At 38.2% G+C, this 12,304-nt stretch overlaps 1 protein-coding gene across 1 annotated transcript in view; it reads right to left on the reverse strand.

Moving 5' to 3' along the window:
* LOC149298011 (cilia- and flagella-associated protein HOATZ-like) overlaps nt 1–12,304 on the reverse strand; it is a 31,447-nt gene that overhangs the window by 2,880 nt on the left and 16,263 nt on the right. The window contains exons 4-5 of the mRNA XM_089487873.1: nt 10,363–10,422; nt 8,093–8,145 (exon numbers count right to left, since the gene is read on the reverse strand). Of these exons, the coding sequence (XP_089343999.1) occupies nt 8,093–8,145; nt 10,363–10,422 (113 nt within the window). The remainder of the gene's footprint in view (nt 1–8,092; nt 8,146–10,362; nt 10,423–12,304) is intronic.

The following is a 12,304-nucleotide window of genomic DNA, read 5'->3' on the forward strand; positions in this document are numbered from 1 at the left end:
ATAGAGAAATGGCAAAATGAATTTGATATCTCCTTCTCTATGGAAAGCTGGGTATCGACATGGTTAATGGTTAAGAAGGCGGTCCATTCAGTTAACCTCCATGAGATGTTTTTTAAACTTTTACACCGATGGTATTTAGTCCCCCTTTGATTAAGTAGATTCTCAAATTTAAATTGTAGCTTATGTTGGAGATGTGGTTCTGAGACGGGAACTCAACTCCATATTTGGTGGGCATGTTCTAAATTAGGGAATATTAAGATAGAAGCAACTAGGCTTCTCACATATATATTTAAATCTAAAGTCTCCCTACATTCCCCTACTTGGCTTTTCCACCTGGATTTACCTTCTGCACCCAGTCCATGCAAAATACTAGCAGTTAACATCTTACTTTCTATAAAAATCTGCCTCGCTAGGAATTGGCACAATGTGGAAGCTCCTAGTTGGATTGAGATTACTAAGTAAATCATGTTCCAAGCAAATATGGAAAGATATTTTTAGTCTTTAAATCAAAATCTTCCCAAATATAATGCTATCTGGTCCTTATGGTTCGACTATACTCAAGATATACACTCTAATATCTGAAATATATCTTTTATCTAATCTCTCTTTTCCAAACTTTGTCTCTCATATACAAGTATTAGCTAATGTTATGTGGCCTTTCTAAAAGCTAACACCCCAATGGGATTAGTGTTGCAGTGATATCCCTTAATAACCGATGGATAATTATTGGGCTCCCCTCCATCGCCGCTGAATGTGTATGTACTGTATAAATGTATGACGTTTGTATGAATGTTAAATACATATTTAAATTATATTCTTGACCCAATAAGTGATCTTTGGTTTTTTTTCTTACCCTGTTGTTGTATAGTAAGAGTGGTACAACTGGTTTATATTACAATGGACATGCATATTAACTCCATTGACTTAATCAGGCTGTTCTGGGTCGCTACAAAGACTATGTATTTTATATCTGTATGTATTCGTCTTATATCCTTTTATAAGAAACTTTAATAAAATATCTTAAAACAGAAAAAAAAACAAAAAACATTTCTTGTCTAGTAGCTTTACAAAGTTGACTATTTTTTATGATTTCCCACCCAGTTCCTTGGACCAGTGACATGTTATGAAAACGTACCTTGTGCCAGAATATCCTTATTTTTCCATCCATAAACAGTGGTGACTTTTTTATAGAAAGTTTTCCATGTATTTAATTTGCACAAATTTTGTTCTAAATGTTTATAAAAAAAAATGTGTAGATGGGAGTTCCAAAGAGGAGATAATGTTTTATAAATTACGTATGGCATCAACTTATCTGTCCAAGTCATAGATTGTTGTCTGTTAGATTTTACATTATTAACCACTGTTGCCCAATTTAACGCAAGTCCCACAATGGCATTAGGAAGCAGACTATATGACATCATAAATCATATAGTGCGTTGGAATCTAACATCATTTGGGCAGACTGGGGAGCATAGAAAAGCTTTTATGGAAGCAGGTAGAAAACTATGGATCAGTTACAATAAATTGAACCATCCAGACGGCAAAATTCATATTTTCTACCATATTATCAAATACTGCAATATTATTACTTATTCCTTAGGTACCCATAAAAAAAAAGCGAATATTATAGTTATCAAAACACAGCCCCTTTGGTATTAACATATCTGCAGGGACAACATATCATACCTAATCTGGAATAGTTTTGATTTTCCTCATTATATCTGGTAGATACATATTTCATACACATTTTACAATTTCATATGTAGTTTCCTGTGTGTAACTATAATATTGAAGCAAACATTTTTAGATCAATAATTTTTTTTAAAAAAAGTCATCCTCCAACCAAACTGGATACATCAACAGAATCTTCTGGCTTTTTAATTAATATTTATTATTTCAGAACATTTTTTCACAGGTTCAAAGGCTACCTTAGATGTTTTGAGAAGAAATAAACAGGTAATCACATATACGGCTTCTGAAGCAATTCCATAAAAAAATAATAATTGCATAATTATTGAATTATCATTAAAGTCACAATAGAGTAAGATGGCAACTTGAGTCTGAGATCAGGTTTTAAAGAAGAGCAAGTAGAAGCACCAATGGAAGGGGATGATGGGACCTTGATAAGGCAGATGAAGCTCTTCTGTAGAGGTCCTTCGTGTATGGGACCCAACAGACCATATTGTTATCCCTTTGTAGCGCCTTGTTTTAGCATTCTCTATCTTGATTTGCCTGTATCTCACCCATTAATTGCTTTTGTGTGTGGGGAGGAGAAGTACATGTGCCATTTGAGCCTATTAGTGCATGGATTGTAACTGTAACCCTGAGTAATAAGGAGAAATAAATGAGGTAGAGATGACACCATCACTGTAGCAGATGAAAGGGAGAGATTATATTAGTGGAAACAGGGTCTAGATCGTTGAAAGGAAGGTAAGTAGTGGGATGAATAATAAGCGTAAAAACTATAGATAGTAGCAATCGAAGCATTAGGATTACCCTGGACATTGGGAGTTAACAGAGATACATTTTTACCTTCATAGCATCTTTGGTCTTTAGAATAAATTACGTTTTCTAATTATATTTTATTTATTTTTTGTAATAGGAAAGAACAGAAGCTGAAGAACCCCACACTGTACTCAGCTTTCAACAACACATTAAATAAACATCAATGAAGCAAAATGTGTTTCCAACATTTAGTTGTGGAAATGTATTTAACGTGAAGGACTAGTCAATGAGAGGCATGCGGGGCAGGGTGTGTGAGATGTTTTATATCACCTATCTTTCCCAGAAGGCAAAAGGGGAGGCGTCAAAAGGGGGAGTGGTTAACCTTAACACTTCCCACTTCCACCATTGTGACACCATATTTCCCTCAAGCCTCACCCACTGTATACCAATGACCCTCCGACCATGTGCATGGGGTAGCCAATGGCCCTAATACTTCAAGGGTACCTGAACAATAAATCCAGAACTTCTACCACTTATTATTTTTTAGTCCAGGAGAATATCAACAAAACAAATTGTACAGTTTTTTATTTTTCAAATTAGTTTCATCCCACATCATTATGCGTTTATAAAATACTAATAATGGCGATGCTCTCACCGTACATCATGACACATCAAACTCTTTATAGAACGACCACAGTTTTTTTAGGTGCACTAAGTATCTAGAATCAAAAAAACTTGACAGTGCTAAGTAGGGAGAAATGAATCAGGTCTTTATTGAAAGACATTATGGTACAACTCAGAACATTATTTACTTGCTGACCTGCCAACATATCAATTATTGAGCAGAGAAGAGCGTTCTGCTACAAAACCATAAGAATATAACGATCTTCATAAATCTGTCCACTTGGTCTTTTTTTTAAAAGACTTTAGTTGGTGACAAGCTTGAAATGCAAAATTACGAAAACAATCTTTGTTTTCCTTCTCTAGGCTTTCATTTTAATGGTCAATTCTACTTTGATAAATGTTAAATACAAGGATTAAGTAATACTCAACAAATTATCCTGTTTTTGGAGGGTAACATGCGAGCATGGCCCTATGGTCCTCAAGAAGGTAATTGTGCAGAACATGATGATGGGGCTGGTGTGAAGATCCACGGTGTACACCTCACCATATACACATTATATTATTATTTAAGCTGCTCAACCGCCTTTATATCTTCAAGTACTCCTGGATCTTGACCTGAGCTGCAGAACAGAAAATGGAATTTTGTAAGCAGTGCCACTCTTAATCTAATATTGATAAGCTTGGTGAATTAGTAGGTTCTCTGGTTGTTTTTTTTTTGAAAGAAATGCAGTCTCCCAGTCCAGCTCAGGCTTGGGGGGAAAGGGTTAAACAAAGTGTTGTTAACGAGTCGTGTATGAAGGAATCATTAGTATCTGAAATTGGATTTCATTTGAGTCTGGCTATTAAGGAAAAGATTTGGAATGGTGACTATGTGGATATACTATCTTTATTACCTGCATCTAAAGAATTCTTGCTAAAACATGATAAGGATGATGACAGGAGGCGACTGATTCCTAGATCGTTTAATAATTGGCTTCAAGCGTTCTGTATTTTTGCTAGTGTTTTATGTGAGAAACATAGCGGAAAAAGTGCAGGATTGTTTCAGCACTTAGAAGCAGTCTTAGAGGCATATAAAAATTTTGGAGGATTATCTTGGTTTAATTACGACAAGATTTTCAGACAAAAGCTAGCTGTGCATAAGAACCTTCAGTGGGGAACAAAGGACGTAGGAACTTGGGTTAGTGTCATGCTCCCTCAGAAGAATTTGTCTACTGTTAGGTCGCAAGGGGTTAATGCACAGCAGATGCGTCAAAAAGGAATCTGTTGGTCATTTAATGATTCCCAATGTAAGTGGCCTAACTTGTGCAGATTTAAACATGAATGTACAATTTGTGCTGGAAGCCACCCAGCTAGTAAAAGTTTTCGTAGGGGACAAGGGAAGGACCAGTTTCCAAAAAGCGGAGACACCGGTGAGTCAGTTAAATCTGCTCCCCTTTTTAAACAATTATCCAAACAAACGGATGGCTAAGCTCTTCTATGACGGGTTTAAATTTGGTTTTAATATTCTGTTTTTTAAAGGTGATAACCTATGTTGGGTTAATAACCTTAAATCGGTAGAGGGTAATCTTGCCATAGTTGAGGAGAAGATTAAGAAAGAAGTTTTGCTCGGAAGAGTTGCAGGCCCCTTTCCATTTCCTCCGTTTGATAACTTTAGGTTGTCGCCTTTGGGTTTGGTTCCAAAGAAAGAAAAAGGATCATACAGGTTAATTCATCATCTTTCATTTCCAAAAGGTGGTTCTCTTAATGATGAGATTTGCACAGCTGATTTTCCTGTTCATTATGCAAGCTTTGAAGATGCTTTGAAGAGGGTGGGAAGGTTTGGGGAAAATGCTTTGCTTGCTAAAGTGGACATAGAGGCTGCTTTTCGGCTCTTGCCTATTAACCCTCTTTGTTTTCCTTCTCTAGGCTTTCATTTTAATGGTCAATTCTACTTTGATAAATGTTTGCCGATGGGATGTTCCATTTCATGTTTTTATTTTGAAGCTTTTGCATGTTTTGTAGAATGGGCAGTTAAGAGAGTTGCTGGTTTAGATTCTCTACTTCATTATTGAGACAATTTTTTGTTTGTAGGTAAGCCTGATAGTTTAGATTGCTTAAAGTTGTTGAATTCCTTTTTTGCTTTATCAGATTATTTTGGTATTCCGTTTTTCCAGCTACTTCTTTATTATTTTTAGGAATAGAGATAGACACGGTTAATATGTTATTTAGGTTACCTAATGACAAAATTGTTAAATTGCGATTTATGATTAATGTGGTTTTGTCAGCTAATAAGGTGACAGTTAAGGGTTTCCTGTCTTTACTTGTTTTATTGAACTTTGCTACTAGGATAATCCCTTTGGGTAGAGTTTTTTTCCAGACAGATGGCAAAAGCTATTGCCGGGAAGAAGATAGGTTTTCACAGAGTTAGGGTTACTAGGCAGGTTAAGGAAGATTTGTTAATCTGGAAGTTGTTTCCGAAAAAATGTAACGGTGCAGCCATATGGCAAAATGATTTTATCAGTAATGATGAATTGGAGTTTTTCACGGATGCAGCGGGTTCATCTGGTTTTGGAATTTTCTGGCAAGGTAAATGGGCTGTTGCTAAATGGCTTTTGGATTGGTACGAAGCAGGTTGGACAAAGAAATTAGTATTGCTGGAGTTATTTCCAGTAGTCGTGGCTCTGGGAATTGCTGGGGTCAATCCTGGAGTAACAGGAGAATTTTGTTGAATTGCGATAATATGGGGGTAGTTTGGGTTGTGAACACTTTGACAGCCAGGTCATTACCGGTAATAAATTTATTACGGCGTTTAGTTTATTTGTGTCTTATGAATAATATTTGATTGAAAGCCAAACATATTTTAAAGAAGTGTTTGTTCGCGCTGGGTCTGGGGAAAGAAAATTATTCTTTACACTCTTTAAGAATTGGAGTAGCTACGGAGGCTGCTAGGTTAGGCCTAGATAATTCAATAATTTAAAGGATTGGGAGATGGGAAACGGACCGTTTTAAAATATAAGTTTGCTAACATTTTTCTTTTTCAGGTCATTACCCGAAAATAGTATGGATTATTGGACACTCCTTCATTTTTTGGGCTCAAAGAAGAGCGGAAATAAGAAAGGGAGGAGAAAACCTTGGTTTTGATGCTAGATATGTTAAAATGTTTTGGTTAGGTATTTGTGGTTTAGGTATCTGCCAGCTGCAGAGTATATTGCAGGAATATGTTTCTATATTTCCATGTCCTGATAGTGTTATCATTCACTGTGGAGGAAATGATTTAGGCAAAGAGTTATTGCTGCTTTTTAAGGAATTGATACGTAATTTAAAAAAATCATTTCTATAGTGTGTGTTTCGTTTGGTCTGACATTATACCAAGATTAGTGTGGTCAGGCAGACCTGAATTTAAAGCTTTAGAAAGGGTCAGGCACAAGCTGCATAGAGCATTGTGTTTTAGCTTTAGGCACAGTGATTTGGAAGGTTGTTGTAAAGGTGTCTATAGGAAGGATGGAATTCATCTTTCAGATATTGGCAATGATATCTTTAATCTGAATTTGCAGTTGATGGTGGAACAGGCCGTGGTTCTTATGGGGTGGGCCGCGAATGTTTGATTGTCCATTCGCGGCTGGTGGTTTTGACTGTCTTGGCTTTAGGGCGGATGGTCTTTGAGTTTTTAAGTATGGCTGCACTCTGGGGCTTGGACCAAGAGTTGCTTTATGGTTATAATGTTTCTGTTGATGTAAGTAATTGATTGATGTTACATTGTAAGCTAAATAAAAGACCACGGCCTGTTTATCCAATACAAAGTTGTCAGTGTCTTTATTTATTATGATATAAAAGAGTTTATGTTAAAGCTGGTTTAATTGTTGTTGGTGCATATCCCTTACAATCACATGAATGAATGATTTATGTGAATGTAACTGTTATTGAACTACAACGCCCATGACTCTCAGTCTTCCGACAGCCATATGCCCACTGACTAGTTGTCGTTCAAAAAGTGTCTGACTCTTGGAAGTTGGCTACCTTAGAATTTAGCTATACATAAGCCTAGACCATGATTCTATATTTTTTATGTCATGTTAATGTCAGGCAAACTGCTGACTAAATTACAAAGTAATCAATAAAGATCTCTTGTATACTCAGAATAAACACACATAGGTCTGCCCAAGGCATGTCATATCAGCCATTTTTCTCCAGGACACATCTAATTTGTACATGTTGATGACCTATAGTGCTACCGTGTGAGATATTACCTTGAAGAAGGAAATCAATTACTTAATGGAAATTACACATCTGCATAATAAAGGAAGCTGCCGGCATACAACACGTACATTCTGACGTGTCCAGAAAAAAATGTCTAATACGGCTACATTACTCAATATGGCTCTAGCGAAGCATGTTAAAAACTCAGATTTGCTTTATAGGTTAATTAAATGTTAGCCATAAAATATTTCCCAATGAGGTTGTTTTTATAATAAATTAAGCAGGTAGATGAGATAAATAAGAGCGAAAAGATAAATCTCTAGGCATATCTTGCTCTGCAGCGTATTTGCTCTTTCATGATGTAACATGATGGAATATATTTCTATGCAATAAGACCGGATACTTGGGAACCCCAGATCTCAGGGATTTTACAGCAATATAAGGGTGAACGGGGTTACCGATTCCTGGGGTCACTGAGTCTGTAACTAATTCCTTTGGAAGCTGCTCTGATTTCATACTTTAGCTTTCCAACTGGTAATGTTGCCACTAAACTAGGGAAGGACTAGGGAGCATATTTAACTGATCACACGCATGGGACAGCCATGGCATTTAGCAGTTTACATGTAACACATATTGGCAACCTGCTGGGCCAAATACTGGTCTGAACTGATGTGGGTTATCGCTGGCAGCCCTGAGCCTCGTTCAAAGATTGCTTTGAGTGAACCTGCTGGAAGCACTTGGACCGGCAGTGATAATGCCCATGTGGGGCAGAGAGATGTACTGGTTGAGAATGCTAAAAACAGACTGGCCCTACCTGAACTGGTCACCATATTATAAAAACACTTACCTTGACTCTCTCTCTTTCATGACTGGTTTATATGCCAGAGAAACAGCTTCTTTCTAAATAAACGAAACACAGTGCGATTAGGTTGTAATGGGTTATGATTAAGCAATTATTGCATTATTATCAGCATTCTACAATGTGAATCAGTGATGTATTCTGGTAAGGTGGCGAACCAACCCATCTACCATTGCTTAGTGAGATGGTTACATTGGAGATTCCTAATCTCCCCAACAATTCCATTTACACTATGAAGGGCTGTGTAGCGTCAACTCAACCTCCATAGTGCTTTACTCAATTCCATGTGCCTTCAAACACAGACACAGTGCCAGGATATCATATCTTTGCGTTCAGCAATGAGGATGGTGGCCATGGAGGGGGAGGCTGAGGCTCTGTCCTGGGTCAGGCCTAGGGCAGTGGCCATTGTGAATATGCAGGGCCAGTCCTAGACCAAGTGGCATCCCAGGCAAGTATATTCTCTGGTGGCCCCGCTCCCCTACTCTTTTACATAGGTGGGAATATTTTTGAGCAGCAAAGAAGCTATACAGAGCAATTATTTGTTATGCTGGGGCAAGTGAGTCAGGGAGACAGGTACATCATACCCAGGCACACAAAATAATCGCTCTGTCCTCTACTCTGTACAGCTTCTTCACTGCTCACTACTCCACTCTCTGCATTTCCCTCATCATGTGCGCACCGCGCTCCTGGCCCATACCCTGGCATGCAAACAATGTACACTGACACACAGTCTAACACTGTATATGGACATTCCACCCAAACACTGTATACGGACACCCTCCCCACACACTCTAACACCTTTCACTGACAACAAACACAGTCTAACACTGTATTTCATCTTACAGTCAGTCTAACAACATACGCTAATACTCAACACGGCCTAATACTGTACACTGACACACACAGTTTAACACTGTACACTGACATTCCGCACACACACTCATTTTAACATCATGCATTGACACGCCACACAGTCTAGGGTTGTACTCATTGTAGCGCTGTACACTGACACATGCCCATGCACACATATACACTGCCTTTACAGACACCTGCCCATACACACATATATATTCTGCCCATATACACCACCCTTACAAGTGCATGCCCAAAAACACACATATACACAGCCTTTACACATGCCTGCCCATACACACACATATACTCTGCCCAAAAACACACATATACACAGCCTTTACACATGCCTGCCCATACACACACATATACTCTGCCCATACATACACATATACACTGCCCTTACACATGCCTGCCCATACACACATTTATACTCTGCCCATATACACACATATACACTGCCCTTACACACATATATACACTGCCCATACACACACATATACACTGCCCTTACAAATGCCTATATAATTTACATACACATACGCACATTCAAGCTTGCCCTTACATGCAAACATCTTGTCTCACACTTGCCCTTGGAGCCACTCACTTACTTGTCCTTAGACAAACTTGCCCTAACACGCAAACACTTTCCAAACACAAACATCTCCCCTTTTTCTTTATCATTCTCCGTTCTCTTCCCATCTCTCCCCTTTCTCATTATACCCCACCTTTTATCTCATCTCTCTTTCTCAATATCTCTAACATTTCTTGTTATCTCTCCTATTTATCTATATAACTCTTCCTCTGTACTGCTTCCCTTTCTCAGCAGTTGCTTCCCAACACTTGAGTGCATTCCACCTAGAGGCAATGAACCCAGTGGCTTCCATATTTTAAGTTAAAAAAAGTAAATTAAGGTAACCCATGCCCTTGTTTTTCTCTGTTTCCCTAAAAAGTATTGCTTTACACAAATACTGCAATCAACAGGAAGCTCCAGAGCGATTGGCCTCGGATGTTTACTAACAATAGCCATTTATCAGCAATTGCTGACTCGGCAGCTGAAGGGTTGAACTGTATTTACAGCAAGATACTCACTGCAGCGGGCTAACCCACAATGTATTATTAATACTTCATTTAAAAAGCGATCAATAAAGATCAGGATGGCAGGCTGAGAACACTGTTGTGCAATGTTCTCATAAATTACTAGTAGTAACATTGGCACATTGATATACAGTATATCACATCTCCGTACTGCAGTATCAATATAATGATCGTGCAATTATATACCACATACGCTTACAGGACTTTATTAAATGTATAGGGCATGAGATAAACCATGAGCTTCACATGAAACGGGTCCACCCATCATACAGAATGCATTCCCTATGTCTAATTATTGTTCATATTACCTTCATCCGATCTTCTCTTTGTTTCTTCAAAAGTGCTATAATCTCTTCTCTTCTTTTGGCCTTTAAGAAAATACATTGAACGCTTGTGAAGTTATTGGTTTTAGTAAGCATGGCTTTAGCACTGGACAGATATGTGTGTAGACATCCCACCCGTATCGGACTGTGGCTTTGTGCAACTAGTTAGTGGAAGAGTAGGACATGTATGGTCAAAAGTAAATGTGCGCATACATGGTGGTTACATTATCATGGTTTAGGTATGCTTTGCTGCATCAGGATCTGGACAACTTTCTGTCAATGAAAGAACCATGAATTCTTCTTTGTATCAGAGAATTCTACAGAAGAACATCAGATCATCTATCTGTAAGATACAACAAAGCAACAAAACATTCCAAAACACACGACTTTGTCTAGATAAGAATGGCTGAAGAACAAAAAACTTAAAGCTTTATGATGACCTAGTCAAAGTCCCCATTGAAATTTTATTACCAAAATCATCAGTTCAAGCTGGAACCCCCACGAACGCCATTCAATTAAAGCAGTGGAACCTCTACGGCCCTTTCAGAGACTGATCGATAACTACGGGAAGCGTCTAACTGCAGTTATTGCCGCCACGGGTTGCATAACTACAGTAGATGTTGAGTCAAAGGGGACAATTATTTTTTCACATGAGCATTGGGTGTTTCATACATTTTCAATGGAATATTAAAGTATGTGAGGATTATGTGTGGATATTTGACTCAGATTTCATTTTATATAGCCAAAAATATGCAAAAGTGGAGAAAATCAGACAGAAGGTTAATCATTTTTCATGCACCTATAGTCTTATGAACTTTTTTGCCTTTAGAACATGAAGTACCCACCAAACATCTAAGCAGACAGAAAAGAGAAACATCTGGGGGGGGAAGCAGAGAGGGACATATGTATTTACTGTAGGGCCAAATGAAGGACTGACCCCTCTAAAGTGGGACACATGAGAGGTATTGCTACTCTCTGTAGGTTATCACCTCCAACTATTATTTCCAAAGTACAAAAGTGGATTATTTACAAACCAGAAATGTGCAATTTCAAAACGTGGCCTTCCATTGCACCTGAAATTTATGTAAAATTGTGGAAACGTCGCTTTGCGGCTGATGCGATTTGGAAGGGATGGTTTAATGTATCCTAATGGATAAGAAGCTCTGGTCTGCAGTTAATTGGAAACGAGCATTTGCTGACTTGCAGAATACGCCGAGTTGCCCAGCTCAGCTTCTTCGAGCGTCTACTAGAAAGATTTGTTCATCTGGCTCTATTCCCTTGGCTTGAGAGACACTCTTTTTACATAAAAATTAGATTTTTTTTTTTTTACTGGAATGACAACAAATTTGCCGGCTTACACAGCCCATGTTGAAAGTGTTATAAATTCTTTGGCGTAAATTGGATGCAATGTAGATAAAATATATGGGGTATGCGAAACAAACTTAATCAGATAAAGGATTTTTATTACTTAAAGGGCCACTCAGACCTGCTACACAAACTACGCAAGTAAAGCAAATTCAATGCGAAAAGATTATTTTAGGGTAACTGAACAATAAAATATCAAGGATTTTAGACAATTGGTACAAAATGCAAACTTTACTAATATTTTACGATCAACCTGAGTCTGTGGTGAAAGCTTTTACTTACAGCTTGCAATGGAAATGGAAGCTTTATTGTTTGAAGGGAAAAAACATGAGGCCAGGTGAATTATGTCAAGCCACCCTTGGGCTGCATTAGGGCCAGACTGGCGTTCAGGTGCCCATGGTTTGTAGGTTGTTGTTAGTGGCAGGATCCACTTTACCAGCTTGCAGTGTATTAAAGCAGCATGCTATGATTGCCATCACATGACTTCATATCCCAGAGCTCATCTTTGATACGTGGCAAGGTGGTCACATGAGAAGGATCCATCTCAGAGCTTGCTGGGCCA

This window comes from Sceloporus occidentalis, unplaced genomic scaffold (assembly GCF_023333645.1).
Source record: "Sceloporus occidentalis isolate IW3139 unplaced genomic scaffold, rSceOcc1.0.p SCAF_35, whole genome shotgun sequence".
NCBI lineage: Eukaryota > Metazoa > Chordata > Lepidosauria > Squamata > Phrynosomatidae > Sceloporus > Sceloporus occidentalis.